General features: G+C 44.1%; 1 protein-coding gene across 1 annotated transcript in view; it reads right to left on the bottom strand.

The window, feature by feature from the left end:
- The window catches only part of FRAS1 (Fraser extracellular matrix complex subunit 1), a 263,048-nt gene that overhangs the window by 4,589 nt on the left and 238,942 nt on the right, over nucleotides 1-19,517 (bottom strand). Inside the window, exons 65-70 of the mRNA XM_040967150.1 lie at nucleotides 18,145-18,359; nucleotides 14,820-14,970; nucleotides 13,265-13,372; nucleotides 11,535-11,694; nucleotides 9,576-9,692; nucleotides 1,713-1,879 (exon numbers count right to left, since the gene is read on the bottom strand). Of these exons, the coding sequence (XP_040823084.1) occupies nucleotides 1,713-1,879; nucleotides 9,576-9,692; nucleotides 11,535-11,694; nucleotides 13,265-13,372; nucleotides 14,820-14,970; nucleotides 18,145-18,359 (918 nt within the window). The remainder of the gene's footprint in view (nucleotides 1-1,712; nucleotides 1,880-9,575; nucleotides 9,693-11,534; nucleotides 11,695-13,264; nucleotides 13,373-14,819; nucleotides 14,971-18,144; nucleotides 18,360-19,517) is intronic.

Genomic DNA, 19,517 nt, shown 5'->3' with positions numbered 1-19,517 from the left:
GCTAAGATCCCACAGTCATGAATTAGTGGGAAGGGGATCTGAGCCAGTGTTCATTTAAACATTGACCGTATAGAGATCTAAGAAAGTTAGTATGGCTTGGGGTGCAGGAAGATGTGTAGAGGGTGAGATAGTCTGTCTTCCCTTGGGTGTTTCCTAATTGCATTGATCTGATCATCTAAGTAACATACTGTTGAAGCTTATAAGGCAGGGGAGTAAGAATTCCACCCCTAGACTTCAGGAACAGAGTGGAGCAAAGTTGAGGGGAATTGAGTCACAGGGACTGTATGGGCTTATTCTAATGTTCTAATGAGACATGGTATCTAAAACACAATTGTAAGGCAAGGGATGGATTCTGAAGATACTCCGGAGTCCTACTCAATTAACCTGTGTACAGGTGTGATGTTGGTGGGGCTGGCAGTGGACAGCACATGCGAAAAGCACTCATTTTGGAGGAAAAAGTCCAGTCCTAGGCAACTATGGATGGCCTCCCTCTTGGAGAGATTCAGCAATTACAGGTCCACTTGTGGAATCCTAGAAAGAAAGCTCAGGGGAGATTAAAGATGAGGCCAGATTTTATGGAATGGCTGTGGAGTAGTAGCGATCTAGGGATATCAGAGCAAACAAGTGATCTGAATTATGGGATAATCAGACAGTGCTCAGAGGAGCCAAGCATGGCATGTGAGAACACAAGCATGGAAGGCCAAAGGGCAGAGACTCTGCATAGGTGAGGGAGAACTGAGCTAAGAGGCCACATGGTGTACAATGAAGATGCCTAGGAATCCAAATAGGAAACATGTCAAAACACATGGTTTAGGTGTCCTTGACAAGACAATCCTTGATCCTTGGTAGGAAGCAAAGGGATGTAGGTGTGATGGAGAAGAGGGCTTGGGAGACATGGTGAACTCCTCACTTGGAAGTTTACCAAAGGAAAAGAAGTAGTTTGGGCTGATGCTGGTAGGGCAAGTTAGGGTGGGTGACACATTTCTTTCTGAATTGGGAAGGACCTGAATATGAGATAAAAGAGGAGATAAAAGAGGCTGTCAGGGGTAATTAAGTCATTTGCTCAGTAATGGAGTCCTGGGCATAGGTGTTGTGGTATGGAAATTTGATTGTAGTTTATATTCTAGTGGCAAAGATAGACAATATATATTATTTAGTAAGCATGTTGCATATTAAAAATTGTGATTATTTTAAACAGTATTCTACAAAAGTGGAACTGTGGAGACCCATGTGACATTGGTCTGGCCAGGGAAAGTCCTTGGAGGAGGTTGATCAATGGATAGAGACCTGAGTAATAAGAAGGAGCATTGGAAAAGTCAAGAGACCCACGTTAGGGGTGGAAGTGGTGGGCAGAGGGACAATTCTAGTAGTGAAAGCATGGTGTGGAATAAGGTGTCCCTCATCCCATTTAGGCTGGCAGGCAATGGGGATGTTACTGCCATCTCAGAAACTGAGTGAAACAATTTAAGCCAAAGCAGGATAGTGGGTGAAAAATCAGATGGGAAATGTGAGTGACTTTCCATGTGAGCACACTGTCATCACTGAGGTGTCATACATGTGATGCTCTTGTGACACAGGAAGGATGTGGGTCTCTTCCTTGATTCAGTATCCTTGGCTGCCCTGGAATCAACTCACAGGAGCTTATGCCTGTAAGAAAAGCAGATCAGCAGAGTTGCTAGGGCAGTCTTGCCCAGGAAGAACCAGAAGCTTACCCTTTGAGAAGGCTCCTTTGTAGTCCATCTCGGCCAGGGACATGTCTGATGTGTTGGGATCCATCAGGAACACCTTCTCATTATTGCACAGCTGAAATTCAGTGTTGAGCGAATACACCACAGGCACAGGGCGGTTGGTCTGCTGGAATGCGATGGGTATCAGGAATCTAGACGTAGGAAAAGTGGGAGCCTTGAGAGTAGATCAACTCTGCACCTGTCATCTGAGCTGCCTCCCTTCTGCATTCTCACTGTTGTGCCCCAAGCCTTATTTTGAAGGTTAGGTACTTCCTGAATCAAGAGACACCCATGAGAGAAGGATTTTATTTGGTTTTTTATTTGGTTCTGAGGCTACCTGTGCTTTTTTGGACCAGAATTGATTTAATTAGCCATTGGGGGCTGCCATGGAATAGATGTGCTTTGCACCTTACTGGTTCAGGTATAGGAAGCCTGGATCACAGTGTGGTGAGACCTAGAAGTGATGGGGCCTTTAAGAGCAGCAGTCTTGTGCTGGGTCATTAGCTCATTGTCCTGGGACCTCTGAAGTCCTAGGCTCCCTGTCCCACCATGTGGTCTCTCCCATTTGCAGGTACCCCTATCATGACATCATCCCTGGGATGCATTACAGCCAAGAATCAGAGGCCCAGTAAACGGGGCCAGTCTCATCTTACATGTTTTAGCTTTGAAAATTGAGAGCTACATGAACCTCTCTTCTTTAGGGGATACCTATCATTAGGTTAACTCTTAGCTTTTTTCCTTTTTCTGCATTTTCATTCTCAGTCCCAGAGGTGCCCTTTGATTTCTAAAGGATTCAGAGCCATGATATCCAGTTAATTTCTTCCTGATCCACAAACACTGAAACTTTGACTCATTCAGTCCGATCAAGACTTGTTTCAGTGCTGGGTGACGCTCTTCCCTGGCTCCTTGCTACCTCACTTTCTCAGTCCCTCCCTTTTGTGCTTACCTCTGGCAGGTAAAAGCCCAGTCCTAGGATCATCTACCTGAATTTCACCTGCAATGCTCTTGGCCCTATTACTGCATTGGCCATCTCAAAGGCAGTGATGCCAAATTCATCTAATTCAGATTTCAGCTCTGAGCTCTAAGCAACCTCAAACCCTACATATTATTCTTTTATAATATCAATCTTTCTGGATTGCATATATGCCGGCCTATATGCCTATATGGGGTCAGGTTTATTTCTCTCTAGTCTATCAGCTGTGATGGGTGAGCTAATACAATTTTAAAAAGTCAACTTTGCTTAAAATTCTCCAGTGGTTCCACATAGCTCTTAGAGCAACATGTGTGACATGACCTTCAGTGGCTTTGGCCTTTGCTTCTTCCTCTTGCTTCCTCTCACTAGGATGAAGTCAACCCTGCCTTCTTTAGCTTCTTGACAGGTCCCCATTCTATGATCTTGATTGCCTCAGGACTAATTTATTCAAACATGTACTGAGCATATGCATTAGGCAACAGATACTATTGAGTAATGGAAATTTATTCATCTAGGGCTAATACAGAGAAACGTGTCCACAGGGAGGTTACGTCTTAACAAAGAGCTAGTATGTAAATGTTAAAAATCATGTAACATATATGATAAAGGGAATGAATGTTAGGAGATTCAGCAGGAAATTCTAAATGACAGGGGCAGGGCGAAAAATTGGTTCAGCCATTTTGAAAGACAGGATGCAGGCTCCTTGACACACAAAAAGCAGAGCTACCACATGGTCTGTGGAGGAAGCTCTCCAGGTAAAGGTACTGAGGCTCAAGGTATCTGATATGTCAGAGAACGGTCAGCCAGCCAGCCAGGGAGTCTGTTATGCAGTGAGTGAGGGAGATGGGATCAGAGTGGTCGCTGGAGGTCAGATCATGTAAGATCTTACCTGTATCTTAAGGATTTAAGGCTTGTACTTTCACTGTCTCAAAATTTAACAGTGTATGGGATCTGCTGGGTTGAGCAAGGACAGCAGGGTGAAGCCACAAGGGGACCTGTTACAAGGCTGTTTGTATAACCCAGGTCAGAGACAAGGGCTCTTACTGGGACTGTTGCTACATTGGCAGTGATTGAATGATTGGATTTCCAAGTATACCCTAAAAGGGAAGTCCATAACCTTTGCTGGCAGTGTTGGAGTAAGAGAAGACTTGAGGATGGTTCCAGGGATTTTGCTGTAATCACCTGGAACAGAGGTTGACATTTTTTGTAAATGTAAAAGTCTTTATGTAGCCTCTTGGCTCTGGACAGCATCAGTGCAGCAGGTGCAGCTGTGTTCCAAGGCAAAACTATTTATAAACCGGGCATAGAGGTATACCCTTCATCAGGATAGAACTGCAGAAGAAAATCATTTGCTGGAGAAAGAAAAAATTTTCATTTAGGACATGCTACAGTTGAGAGGCCTCTAAGAGCTGGGTGGAGATGCTGAGTAGTTAATTTGCTGTACAAGGCTCACTTGGAGAGAGTGGTTCATGGCTACAGGTGCTCATTTGTATCTGAAGCCTGCAGAAGGGATACGTAATGTGGTCACCAAATGTGACAGGAGACCAAACCTTGTCCTTAGGAGACTGAGAAACAGTGGGGACCAGCAAAACAGCCAGAAAAAGCCAGTAATTTGGAAGGAAAAACTTCAGAATGTGACACCCCTGTTGATTAAAGGAAGAATAAAGAGGGGGAACTGAGCAACTACCCAATGTGGGTAAAACGGCATGCACAGGAAGATGGAGGCTTGCTCCCTAGATCCAGTAGCACACAGTCAATGTTGATTTTGATGATAGCAAGCTGGGGTGAGGGCTCAACTGGAATCTGAAGGTGGCCAGGAGTGGAGTATGGGGTAGGAAGATGGGACCAACGATTAGGCACAGGGGTTAAGACATTGTTTGGGATACCTGCATCCCGAATCAGAGTGCCCGAGTTTGAGTCCCCGCTTTATCTCCTGATTCCAGTTTATTGTGAATGTGTGTGAGTGTGTGCGTGCGTGTGTGCGCACACCCTGGGAAGCCCCAGGTGATGACTAAAGTACCTGGCTCCCTGGAAGACACATGGGAAAACTCAACTGGGTTCCAGACTCCGTTCCAGCCTAACCCTGGCTGTTTCAGGTATTTGTAGGGTGAACCAGTAAGATTAGAGGTCTGACTGTACATTTCTGTTTCTCTACCTTTCATATCAAATACGTGAATTTTTTTTTTAATTAAAGGCAGATTAACAATCTTCTATCTGCTGGTCCAGTCATCAAATGGCTACACACTCAGTTCTGAGCCCAGCCAAAGCCAGAAGCCAAGAACTTCATCAAAGTCTCCCACATGGGGAACAAGGATCTAAGTGCTTGGGCCATCCTGTGCTGCTTTTCCAGGTGCATGAGCAGAGAGCAGAACAGATGTAGAATAGCTGAACTCACTCTGGTATGGGAAGCCAGCATTGCAGCTGCATGACAACAATGGCAGTAATAAGTAATTTCTTAAAGAGAAGATGGATGGCGATAAATTGGAAACTGTACACACAGAAAATTGTACTTTGAAGCCAAAGGGGCTGGCAAAATGGGTGCTAAGGGAGAAATGGACTCAAATTGGCTTTTCAAAAAATGGGAGAAATTACAAGAGGCTTTAGGCAGGTGTTTGTGGGATGTTCTATATGACGCAGACAACAGGAGTAGGGTGGCTGGCTTGGGGAGGACTCAGTGTCTCTACCAACAGCTGCGTGCAGGTTGCTAGACAGGAGCTTGTGTGACTTCTCCTAACTCCAGCTGACTAGATAAGAGGGCCCAGAAGCTGTAGGAGGCCCGAAAGAGGAGATTGGCTAGTCTAGGTAACCACCTACTGTTTGGAAGCCCTCAGGCACAATTTGTAATTAATAGTAATGAATTCAGAATTCCTGGCTTTGACTTTGTTGAACATTTTGTAGAAACTTTCTCTTCTGTGCTTGAACTCATGAACCACTTCATCTAGCTTGGCTCCCTTCTCATTCGATCAGTTACGCTGTGAACTTTCTTGTAGTATTGATCATGATTTGGCATTTTGTTTAAACACGTGACCACTTGACTGAAGTCTGTTTCACTTACTGTAGGCTCTGTAATTTATGTCTATTGACCCTCAAGGTCTGCTCAGTGACAAGCATACGAGTCAGGAGTTGGACTAGCAAAGAATGAGTAGGTGATTATTTCAATGCTTAATAGAATCCCTCTTACTGCCCCCTTCTTTCTATTAAAGTACTTTCAGTGAGTATATTGAAGAGAGTTGGAGTGTAGAAGGAAGTTGGGACCCACACCAGCCATGATAAGCTCTCAAAATAACCATTACTTGCATCAAGACTAAGGAAAACAGATACATACACATATGTATATTTGTGTGTATATATATATATATATTTGATATTTGATACTGCCACAGTGTCTGGCATTAAAATTCTCAATATTAATTAAATGGAATAATGGACCTGAGATGACAATAAGGTTATATATGATACAACTCACAAAAATAGTCACAACATTGAGGCATAGTTCTTTTAAGTCTGCATTCCCTGTGCCAGATTTGATTTTTGTGAGCTGTATCTATATTGTTTGCATATGGAACTGTATAGGAAATTAAAAAACAAAACAGACATGGCTAGGTAAAGGAGACAGTCACCGTGGTGGTAGTGCTTGGTGTCACATGAGGACACCTGACTGCCCCATGATCTGCAGCACCGCCCTCTCCCCCACAGCCTCCACCCCTACTCAGCACTGGGCTGTGTGTTTACTGCTCCCTTTTGCTATTTTCAAACTACTGTTCCTTTTATGTAAAAAACAGGCAACCACCCTGGAGACTCCTCCTTGCTGATGCTGGTATGCATGCATAAGAACATTCTTGGTAAAGGCAGAATCTGGTAATAAGACAAAGTGGCCAAACTGAACAATGATAACCTTAGCACAGTAATCACAGATTGCTTCCTCCATGTTGATGGACATGATTCAACCAGTGATTCACTGAATACGACACAATTAGGGGAGAGAATTCATGCAGTAAGAATGATCTATGTAGAGTAAAAAAGCATAAAACCCATCCAAACACAACGTAATATGGTAAACAAGAGCCAGAGATGATAAATACAAGTGTCAGGCTAGTGGTCACCTTTGTGGGGAGGAGGCCAGGGGTAGGTGTGGAAAAGCCACTGCCAGTACTGATGGTACTGGTTATGCTCTGTAATGGTTATGCTGACTGGTGGTAGATTTGTCATATGTACGTCATCCTCTCTATGAACCATTTAACAATTTCAAAAGAACTTGGACGAATTCACCAGCAGATGCAATCAGGTTAGGTGTCCTCCCTTTTCCCTAACTGGAGTTAGCTCTGTCTTCCTGGTCATCCTGCCTGGCTCACTTAGTGACCATGGCACTCTTAAATGTTTTTACTCTCTTCTGCTTCTCACTTTTTACTTCTTCACTACAATGAACTTGTGGGGCCTGGCGTTGTAGCCTAGTGACTAAAGCACTTGCCTTGCATGTGCCAGGATCCCATATGGGCGCTGGCTCAAATACCTGCAGCCCTGTTTCCCATCCAGCTCCCTGCTTGTGGCCTGGGAAAACAGTGGAGAACAGCCCAAATCCTTGGGACCCCGTGTCATCATGGCAGACCTGGAAGAGGCTCCTGGCTCCTGACTTTGAATGGGCGCAGCTCTGGCCATTGCAGCCACTTAGGGAGTGAATCAACAGATGGAAAATGTGCCTCTCTGTCTTTCCTCATCTCTGTATATCTTCTCAATAAGAAGACTTCTCAATAAGAAAAAAATCTTTAGAAAAAAAAAAAAACTTGTTGATCATCCCCTTCAGCCACATACTCATCGTGGTCCTATGATGCCACACTGCCAGACACCTCACTCTCACTCCTCTAGACTCTTCACATTCATTACATTTTCAGCTGTATCAGGACATCATTGACCAGTTCTCCTAAGATGCAGAGGCAATAGGATGAACACATGATAAAAAAATCTATACATGATTTAGAAAACAGTTTAACATTTTTCAGTTACAGACACGTATCTCCCCTGTTACCCAGCCATTCCATTTCTAGGTATTTACATGAGGAAATGAAAGACAGGCCCTTGTAAGGCTTGTGTTTCACATCAGTTTTGTTTACCATGGTCAAGGGCCTCCACAATGCAGATGTACACCACAGGATCTGATAAGCTGCAGCATCTCCATACTGTGGAAAACAGCTCAGCACTACAGAAATGAAGCACTGAGGCACACGGCAACATGAATGGGTGAGAATGATCATGCTGGCTAAAATAAGCCAGGGAAGAGGAATTCATACATTGTGGGAAATACAAATGGTTGTATAAGAAAAGCAAATCAGTGGAAACCCAGGCAAAAGGGCAGGGTGCAAGGGAACTACATGGGGGAAGGAGAAAACGTTTTGCTGTCTGGATCATCGTGATGTTTCCCAAGCAGTTTATGTATATATGTATATATATGTGCATACATATGTGTGTATATATATAAAATGCATATATATATAATTATATATAGTGTCTGGGTCTCAGCAGTGACCTATCTGCTGCCACCCTGCCCCTCTGGTACACAGACTACTCTCTCATTCCTCCTTTCTTTTTAAATCAGTGTTCCTCACTCCCAACTAGTGCCTGGCATTAAGTCATGGAGAAAATGGGTCAAGTAGATGCTTTCTGTCACCTTCATGCGGTAGACGAACTCTCTGGGCTTCTGGTTAAGGTCAGTCCTTTCCTCTCATGCCTGGGATCTGTCCCCTTGCCCTGTTCAATGTCTTTGATCTGCAATTTTCCCCTCTCCCCTATGCATCTTCAAATTTCCCCTGTACTGGATTTTCTTAACAGCATGCGCATGTTCTGATGTATTTTTCCATCCTAAACAAATAGACCTTCTTAATTAATGTCATATTTCCAGTGACTGTTGCTTTTGTCTGATGCACTTCATAGCAGAACTTAAGTCATGCCTACCCTATTGCCTCTACTATCTCTGTTCTTTCCAACCAAGTTGTATTGCCCTCAGTTCACCAAACCTGCTCTTGGCCAAAGTCATCAGTGACCAGTTTCCATATTTAAATGTCTAATTTTAACAACTCAGTGTGAGATTCTGTCTTCATGTCCTGGAAGATTTTTTTTATATAATTTGCTTATCCCCTAGAAAAGTGGTGATATGGTACAAGCTATCTAAGAGCAGTGTTACTTTTAATTCTATGCTCTGATCTAGTGATATCATCAAGGACTTGGTTATAGCAAAGCACTTAAGAAGAGCCAAATGAACGTATTGCATGATGCAGTGTCAGGTCTGGGGTGGGCATGAGCTGATATCAATAGTCAATTCTCATTAATCACAATTGTTATGCTCTGCATAGTGCCCATATAAAAGTAGGGTAGTGAGTGTTACACCATTGCTTCTTGGAGAAATACAGGCCTATGTTTCTCTGAACCTCTGGTTGCAACACTTTCCTCAACTGACAAATACATAGTCATATTTCATGTGTGTTTAAGGATTTGCTTAATAGGTGTTGATTGGCTAATAGTAAACTCATAGCCAACAGCACTGTGACTCTTGTGTAAGAGGTGCTTATCCAGTTCTCTGTAAGGTACACTCTGTTGTCTTGAGTTTAGAAGCATGAGATAATCCTGAAATTGCCAAGGATTAAGCCCCCAAATATGAAATCTGGTGCTGAGTAGACCATGAAAAGGTTGCTTCGTTGGGGAATGACAGCTGAAACAAGAATCGGTGTTACCTTGTACAGTCTCCATGCAAGACATGAGGTATGACCGTGTTGTGATTGTCTATGTCCACACATGACCAAAAGCACCCTGTGTATTGCTTTGGGGTTAGATAGAATAGAAGTCACAAATAAGGAATCCATAGGTGATCAGGACTATTTTCCTACCTTTCTGGGGCATGTGCAGTGCAGGCCAAGGGCTTTTCTCCTGGGTCAATCCATGGCTGTGTCGGCTGTACCGTACACGGGATCAGGTAGATGGTGTACTCCCCTGAGTAGTCCTTCCTGGAAGTGAGAGGAGCAGACTTTGGGCAGAGGAAATGGCTGGTAGATTGAAGCAGTGTCTGCACAGCACCCCTTTCATGTTCCACCAGCACTTGGCTCCACAGTCTTTTTGTATGATGTTGAAAAGCAATGTCACTTCTCACTGGACATGATGCAAGTAGAATCTGTTTATGGTGGGCCCTAGGCTTCTCCAAGTGAAAATACTGACAACATGAAGCCTGTGTGGTCCTCACCCACATTTTGTATGCTTGCCGTTGAGTAGCAGCCCAAACTCTGGCATACTGCATGGAAGGAAAACATCCAGAAGATTCTGGCAGATTCTTCAAGGGCCTTGGGAAACTGCCATCCATTGAATGAAGAGTGTGGAGTTGTAGATCTCAATAGTAACTGAAAATAATCTGTGAACAGTCTTTACATGTTTTGAGTTGGTTGTTGGACCATTTTTTAAAAAAATTGCCTACTTATTAAAGGCAGAGCAAACATTTCACCAAGAGTGTCACCTTGGTGATATACTCTGGGGAGCAACTTAGTGGATTGGTACAGGCTGGAAACTGAAAATCCAGCCCTGGTTTGGCTTGACTGATGCCTCAGCCCGCAGGGAGGGGCTACTGGTCTCTGAACACACACTGGATGGATGCTCTGAGCCTCTCTGTGCCCTAAGTGGCCTGGTGGGATATTCTGGCCATACCTTGGTGTGTAATCACCTTGCCTCAAAACCAGGTTACCAAAACCTGTGATGCTGGGTATGGCAGGGGGAACCAGATCTGCTTCTAGCCCCCAGGAAGCTCACACCTTGGTGACAAAATGGGAGCAGCCAATAGACCATTCTAAGGTGATGAGCTATGTTCCAGGGAATGCTGGAACATGGTGGGAAGAAAGCAGCAGCAGGGAGCTGCAAGAGCTGAGCTGGGAGCCAGGGAAGCTGTCACAGGGAACTCAGGCAGGTGGGAAGCAGAAGAAGGGTAGAAGGAACTGCAAAGATCTGTTGGGTCTGAGAGCTGGGAGTGATTGAAACGCTGAGTTAGGGTTGAGCCTCATGTGCCGTGTGGAGGTGCCAACTTCATCCAGCAGGCACCGAGGTGTCATGTCAGCAGAGGACTTATGGGAAGATAGTTTCTTGCCTGTAAACCAGGACAAAGTCCAGGAATTATCCCATGAGGATCTCAGAAGCACGGTCCCTGCAGATGACTGCATGCTAACTTCAAAGGATTTTTGCCACAATTAAAATGTCTGATATAAGAGAAAAATATGTAATTACGAAAATCTTTTTGAAGACAAGTCTTAAGACAACATGCCACTTCTTAACTGAGGAACTGGAAAAAGATTTTTCCATTATAGACCACTCTTAATTTTATGACCTATAAAACAGAGATAATATTTGTCTCCCTTTCATGGTTGTTTGTAGTCTGGCCTTTCCATTCTTCCCTTCTATAAATGTGATATTTTCCTATTTCCTTTGGATATGGGAGGGGGAAGGAGGAGAAAGCTTGCTCATTTATGGATAGAATACTGGATCACTAGGACTGGTGCCTAGACCTAACGTGTGGACTACTGGCCATGTGTCCCAGCTTCCTTGCAGGTGGATATTTCATAAGACTAACTTCTAGTCATTGAAGTGTGACTGAAGGGCATGAATCTTTCTGTTTGGGATCAGCACTTTGCATTTTATGCATCAGATGTTGATCTGAGCTAAATTTATGCCTTTTTCTACTTGCTAGAAGGTTGTTTCTGTGTATCTTTCTTTTTAACATCAAAATGCACACTTCAAATAAGATGCCCATGTCCCAAGCTCCTGCAAGAAACAGAAAATTACCCCCCGGTTGCCTCCAGCACCGTATTCACCTGTTGTAGGAGCTTGTGGCTCTCCAGAGTTGATAGGGAGAATCAAAAGTCTGAGCACTCCACAACAGCTGCAGGTCAAATTCAATTCCCCCAAGGTGGTCTGGTGTCGAGATGATAGATTTCACATCTGGGAGTGTATGGTGTTCCATCACAAACTGTCCTGTTGTGAAGAACATGATGACACTTGTTTGTAAGTTTTGCTGCAGCCCCGATGATACCCCTGCAAGGCCCCCAAAGTGAACCAATGCTTTTCTGTGAGGCAACTTAGGTGATGTCTTGGCCCCTTAGAATGAATCCCACCCTGATTCAGACAGTGTGACAGGTGTCTCATGAGCCTACTGAGGTATGTGCTGAAGGCCAGATCTGTACTTACTGATGGTGTGAATGGGCCTGGTGCTCAGGACATCAATGAGCACATTCTCAATGGGGGTCTACATGTGACAGTGAGCATGGAATACACCTAGCTTTCCAACACTTTTCCAAGAGGAAGAAAGCTCTTAGTGGCTCATAAACAGAAGGAGCAATGTCACATAAAAATGCCTTAGGGACCTGGCACGGCAACCTAGCTGCTGAAGTCCTCGCCTTGCATGCACCAGGATCCCATGTGGGTGCCGGTTTAAGTCCCCACAGCCCACAGCCCCACTTCCCATCCAGCTCCCTGCCTGTGGCCTGGGAAAGCAGTCAGGGACAGCCGAGGGCCTTAGGACCCTGCACCCAAAAGGAGACCCACTGATGCACTCCAGGCTCCTGGCTTCAAATTGGCGCAGCTCCGGCCATTGCAGCTGCTTGGGAAGTGAATCAGTGGACAGAAGATCTTCTGCTCTGTCTTTCCCCCTCTCTGTATATCTGACTTTCCAATAAAAATGAATCTTTAAAAAAAACATGCTTTTGGACACTTAAGTCCTTGGCAGAATGGATCATTGTAAACATTACAAAAGTGACTCCAAAAGACACTTGCATTATTTAAAACTGAAGTGATACACTCTTTCAAAACAATGTATGGAGACTAAGGTAAAATTTAAAAATTATAATTTCCAGGCCAGGCGCAATAGCCTAGTGGCTAAAGTCCTCTCCTTTAGTCCATAAGTGACACGGGGATCCCATATGGGCACTGTTCTAGTCCAGGCAGCCCTGCTTCCCATCCAGCTCCCTGCTTGTGGCTTGGGAAAGCAGTTGAGGATGGCCCAAAGTCTTGGGACCCTGCACCCACATGGGAGACCTGGAAGAGGTTCCTGACTTATGATTGGCTCTGCTCCAGCCGTTGTGGCTACTGGGGAGTGAATCAGTGGATGATAGATCTTCCTCTCCATCTCTCTTCCTCTGTATATGACTGTCCAATAAAAATAAAAATCTTTTAAAAATTATAATAGCCAAGATGTAACATGAGCTTGATTAGATTGGCCTTTTATATAAGCAGTTGTAAAATGAAAAAGTGGAATATACATTTGTGGGATAATAGAAGAAATGTAATTGGGACTTGATATTCCTAAACCAATGCTAACTGCCTTGGATGACATTGTGATTGTGTAGGGAAAGCTTCCGTTATCTACTGAAGTGTCGAGAGCAATGTCATGTGAAGATTGCAGTTTGTTTTCAAATGATGTGACATACAAAGCTAGGAAAATGTTAACAATAGCTGACTTTGCTTTTCATTGTTTTAGTTTCTTAGCTCGTCTGTATGTTTGACATGTTTTATGATAAAGTTGGAAAAACACCAGCACCAATACTACCTCTGAACTTGGCATGGGTCTTGAATTCAATGACGAGACGACCGTCTTCTCGAATGTAGATTCTTATTATCTGAAGCCTTGCCGACAGCACACTGTCTGTCTGTATTCCTGGACAGGCAAGCACACACAAAACACCCATATCAGGACACAGAGATGATCTCACAGCTAGTAACCATGTGAATGTTATCCCAGGGACAACCAGAAGTGGAGCTATTTGAATGTAACTCAAGAGCCAACTTAGCCATGTGATAGCTGACTCTACAGAGAGTTGCCAATTAGAATCTGGGTCTTTTAAAACAATAGTTCCACAGTCATTGACTTACTCTTCATATCTAAGTGTCACTTGGTTCAGATGCTAGACTAAGTCCAAGCTGAGAAAATAAAAAAATGGATCTTAAAATGCATTAAACTTTGTGATCAGAACACATCTATCACATAGATTTTCTTTTTCTTGCTAGGATACTTTTGAGGACTTAATAATGCCCTAAGACCCGGCTGGGAAGCTTGTAGGAGGCCAGTTCTGCAGGCAGGACAGGTGTAACTGTGCCTTTAATAAAGGATATCATAGCCTTGACCCTACAGAGTAAAGCAAGACCCCAAACCACTGGGTAGCTAAAGGGGGCAGGGAGGGGTGAGAGAGAGAGAGAAAGAAGTTACCAAAACAAAGCTCAAGGAATTGTTAACCCAGAATGGGAAACTTCCTGAGGTTACTTTTCTCTGAGCAACAGGAAGCAAACACATGCTTTGAGTCACCCCATAGAAGACAGGACTGAACTTTTTCTGAAGAAGGCTGCATAGCCTTTTAGGAACTTTGCCTCAGATAACATGGTATATATGAGATGGGGAAAATGGGACCAGGAGAAGGAAGGGGGAATGTATGGCGTACAGGACAATGACAATTGGAGAAAAAAAATGAGAAAAGAGAAATACAGCAAGCTCTGGTGGAGCAAGTGGAAGAGACGGGGAGTTCTGGATGGCATTTCTCTGGTGGCGGCAGACTGGGTGTAAGTGGGATCTGGCCTGGAAGGCTTTCACCTAGGCGTGCCTGGGAAGCACTTCTCCAAGAGGTCAGTCCCTGAAGAAGAGCCTTGCAGAGGAGTGGGATTTAAAAAAAAAATCAATGCTATAAACCTTGACGTGCTGAAGGTTAAAATTCTTCGGAGATTGCAACAGAACAAAGAGGCCAGGTGAGGAGCTGCTGGGTGTGCCTATAGGCAACTTCTGTGGCCGCATCTTTCCCTATCCTGAACTGAACATCTGCTTGCTTCTCCACACGAAACACATCGAATAGGAAAGGATAAGTACGATTCTATTCCCCCAAAACTATACTCCTGCCAGCCATAGTGGGCAGTCTAGGACCCATCTATGAACCTTCTGGGCCTCTGGTTATCTGGGCTGAGGCTTCCCAGCTGTTCATTCTCAGGATTTGCACATGTTCCAGGCGTGGGTGGCCTTCCAGGACAAGTGGATGAGGAATGCACCTGCTGTAAACCTCTATTTTTTTTTTAACTGCTTGAGGGTAAGGGAGGAGTCACTGGGGTGTCAGTGGGCATACCTGTCCTCCAGAGAACAGTGTCATAGAAGAATGAAAACTCCATCTCGGTGTGGTGCTCCAAGGAGGCCCAGCCCCGGGGGGCGGTCACATAGATGTAGGACACGTAGAGAGGCACGTGCACGGTCAGGAAGGACTGAGCCGAGTCTCTCACCTGCCAAGCAAATGGTGCACACAGGATTGTTTGTCTGCTCCAGTGCCATTCACTCAGAACATCACTCAGTCAGTTGCCGTAAATCAAGCTGATGACCATTTGCCAGTGACCCATAAAAGCCTGAACCAAGGCTAACAAACTGCCGAGCCTGGGGATGAACCATGTGCCTAACCTGGGATGTGGAGGTAAGTATAATTGCTCTCTCTCTCCAGGAACCCAGAATATGGGGTTTGGAATCCATATCTTGGAAGCTTAGTGATAGAAACCTCAGCTGCATTAAGTCAGAGTTCTTAAAAATATTTGTGGAAAACCAGGCTGACTTATAGGTAAGCATTGTACTGCTACAGGCTATGGCTCTTCTGGTGACACCAGTATCCCATATTGGAGTGCTGGTTTGAGTTGTGGCTGTTCTGTTTCTGCTTCAGTTTGGTTCTAATGCATCTGGGAAAGCATAAGCAGGTGGTCCAAACACTCAGGGCCCTGAACACTCAGGGAGATCAGGATGGAGCTCAGACCTGGCTGTTGCGTCCTTTGGGTGAATGAACACCAAGAGGAAGATGTGAGATCTCCAATCTCTCCCTTTAGCTCTGGTGCTCTGCCTTTCAAACAAATCTTTTTAAGAAATATGAAACCCATGTGTGTTTTTCATAAAATGCGCCTTTCAGATACTGTAGAAAAATGTTTTTGCACCAAAGTAATCTCATAATTCTGTTGTTAAACTTTTTGAAGTGTCTTTTTACTTTAGTAATTTCCTGTCTCATTCAGTGCTTTGGAAATCATTTTTTGCAAGACAGCATATCATACTTACAAAAGAATACTTGCAGAGCAAAGGGCTTCCCATTAGTGCTGTTTATTTGGCCTTTTGGTTTTCATTTTACTATGCAATGAACAAAATTGTATGGAAAAATAACTTTACAGAAGTTTTCATGGTGAAATTAACCATGTATGTGTGGGTGAGTGAGGGATTTTATTCATTTTTAATTTTTTATACTTTCCTTCTTATAACCAAGAAAGCTCCTTTTAAAATCATTTTGTCATTGGCCACACACTGTAATACTTTTTCTTTGGCTTGACACACTGTAAAACTTTTTTCTACCTCTAAGGAAAATGCTTTATCAATATTTAAGATATAAAAATTAAATTTTCTGCAGCATTCTTATCCACTGTTGCCAGGGATTTACATTTTGATGCCAGTTTTTGAAAAGACTAATAATTTCATTTAAAAACTCAGTTAGAAATCTCTGGTGGACAGTCTGTCTCTCTTCACACCATGTTAGCCCCTTCAATATCCAGGTTTTGCTCAGCACACCTGCCCCACTGTCACAGTGCTCAATCTTAGAACAATTAACTTCCTTTTTTTTTTTTTGCTTCTCTTTTCCTTTAGAACTCATAATGATACCTTACCAAAACTTAGAAGCTCTTAAAAATGTTTACTACATACTTCCTCTCTGCCAGATGCTGTGCTAGCTTCCGGCCCGCAGATTGTCATAATCTCAGATGCAGTTCAGGAGCTCATGTCCACCCTGTGTCCTACCATGGTCACCTGTGCTGACAACGGATATGGAGGTGGGAACTAGAGCTTCTTTGGCTGTTCAGTATTCTTTCTACCACACATCAGCGGTTACAGTTGTTCTTAACAGACAATAATCAAATGCCTGAATATATATATTTTCTGTATTGATTCAGAAGAGTGGAGCATATGTAGTAAAATATCTTTGTCTTCCAAATTTTAAAGGATATTCTCAACAGAATAATCCAAAGATGTGACTGAAGCAAAGCCATGGTGAACAAAGAGCAAGTTTTGAGAGGCTAAGGGAGCAGTCACTTCGTTTTGCATTTTGCAAAGTAACCGGGAGCTATGCAACTGCAAAAATAAAACCAAAGACTGCCCTAAAATCTATTCAGTAGAGGGCAGTAGTGCATATGAAATGGGGGGAAACATGGAAGGCATCCCAAAGAAAACCAAACAAATTTACATCAGAGACACTTTCTTGGAAAGTGACAACTCCCTCTAGAAGTTTCCCAGTCAGGGAGGTTAAATCTGATTTCAAGTGAAAAATAAACCTCTAGCTAGGTTTCAGCTTACTGGGGTAACTGCTCAAAATTGAACAGAACTGGTTTTACAACTGACTTTCCTATGATAACAAATTAGTCTCCCTGACCCTTATTTTACAGTTTTCCATTATTAATTTGTGGCTATCAATATTTTAAAAGTCTCTGCTTTAAGATGATTTAATTATTTATGTGAAAGGAAGAGAGAGAGAACGAACACATAGACGCATTTCCCTCGCTCTTTGGGTTTACATCCCAGATGGCTGTAATGACAGAGACCTGTCCCCTCCAGAGCTAGGCGCTCCATGCACATCTCCCCTGTGGTTGTCAGGGAGCATTTGGACCACGTTCCACTGCTTTCCTAGGTACTTGAGTGGGGAGTTGCAATGAGAAGCAGCACAACCAGGACTAACACTCCAGGGCTGTGATGTGACATGCAGGCGTTGCACGCAGCCGCTTCGCTCACTGTACCACAACATTGCCCCCTCAAAGGTATCTGTTTCAGAGGGGTTCTCAATGTGGAACAGATGCAAAATCCAAGTGTTTTTGACCATCTTCCACCCTCAACCCTGAGAACAACAGTGCCCTTGTCTTCAGAAAGACACGGTGCATCCCTGCTGTTTTGACCCATTTTGCCAGTTTAGAAACAGAATGGTTCTGTGCTGTAATTACCACAGCATTCAATGTAAATCCTTCCCATTTTCCAAAATACACAGAGGATGAAACCTATGAGGCCACCCTTAAATATTTGAAAACCAGAATGAAAACACAAATTTGTTTTGGTGCAAGAAATTCTGATATCCATGCATTGTGTTTCAGAGGATGCATTTTCCATGAAGTTGTTGAAGCCCCCTTATATAAATCCATGGCAAGCACATGCTAAATATTTATGCAAATGACTGCACCAGACAGTCAGTTTTTCCACATTAACTTGATTTAGAAGGCTTTGGGGTTTTCTGAGAGTAACAGTACCAAGAAATCATGCTTAAATGACAGAGAAAGTTCCTGTTAGTTGATGGGCCTTGATGTGGGTAAAGATTGGGAGCGAAAGTGCTCCCAGAAGCAAGGTTGGGTATGGTGCCACCTGCATGCAGCCAGCGGACAAGCCCAGGGAGCACGCACCTGGAAGTCTGCAGTGACGGAGCCCCCACAGACGTCAATTAACTCGGTCATGTCATAATAGGCGTCGAAGGTCCACACACAGCTTTTCAGGTTGAGGTGCTTGTAGAGCTGGATGGTCTTTGGCTCGCGCACGCTGGGGTCAAATTGGAAGGGGCGGTCATAGCCAGGACCCAGGGCAGCGCTGTCATAGACCTCGTCATCCAGGAACCCTGCGTCTGCCCGGGAGGAAAGGGACAAGCAATGGTAATTCAGGCTGTGGATGCCCAGGAGGCAGGTGGCGTGAGAGGATGCATCCTGTGACTGGACTCAGCTTTCCTACATCTGAGACCTGGGTTACTGGAGCCATCCAAGGCACACGCCTCGAGGCTCAGTGCCAATGGGAGAGAGAGGAGTTTGTGGAGTACTTGTGAACTGCTGCTGGCCTGGTGTTAGACAGAAGCCTCTGGGGTTGGCATTGTAGTTCTGAGGCTTGGGATGCTGACATTTCATATGGGAGTGGTGATTGAAGGCTTGAGTCTTGTACTTCAATCTGGCTTACTACCAATGTGCTTGGGAAGCAGCAGGTGGTGGTTCAAGAATTTGGGCCCCTGCCACCCCTGTGGGAGACCAGGATAGGGTTGGTTCTGAGTGTTAGCCTGGCCTAGCCCTGGCTATTGGGGCCACTTGGGGAGTGAATCAGTGGATGCAAGATTCTCTCTCCTTTCTTCTCTCTCTACCCCACCCATTATAGTAATCTTGCCTTTCAATTAAATAAATCTTGGAAAAACACTTATGGGGGCCTCTACCTCTAAGAAACTATAGGATTCTGGAAAGGAAAGGCAGATAATTTCATAAATGAAGAGGGCAGTGCTTAGAAAGGAGACCCACTGACACCCTGCCTGTGGCACCTGGCTGGCAAGCCTGGTCGGCTTCACAGTCAGCAATGAAAAAGGGGATTTACTCTGCCGGATTACCCACAGATAATCACTTTTGTTTTTAAAAAAAGAACAATTATCTGATTCCCCCCTCTCCCTCCTATGGTTTCTGAATTCTTGCAGAAAAAAAAAGGGTTTCATTTTGCATTAATGAGTAAATAGTTTACTAATGTGCTTCACTAAACCTCACCTGCTGCAGGCAAAATTATTGGATCAAACTGCCAAGCAAGTGAACTGTTCTACATTATGCAAGACCTTTCTGCAGGAGAGAGCTTGGCACAGATTGAATTTTAGATTGCTAAGTTTCTAATTCTGAAAGTTCTGGGAGAAACTCTAGTGTTTTCAGAAGAGTTCATGCATTTTCCAGTAAGCTGGACCACAGTCTCCCCGCCTCTGCCCACAAGGACTAGGTACTCTATTAACCAGAGTTGAATGGAACTCCTTCAAGTAGGGAGGGAT

Source organism: Ochotona curzoniae, unplaced genomic scaffold, assembly GCF_017591425.1.
Source record: "Ochotona curzoniae isolate NIBS_2020 unplaced genomic scaffold, NIBS_Ocur_1.0 scaffold_4506, whole genome shotgun sequence".
Taxonomy (NCBI): domain Eukaryota; kingdom Metazoa; phylum Chordata; class Mammalia; order Lagomorpha; family Ochotonidae; genus Ochotona; species Ochotona curzoniae.
The sequence above is the reverse complement of the archived record's forward strand: the minus strand, read 5'-3'. Positions and strand labels throughout refer to the sequence as shown.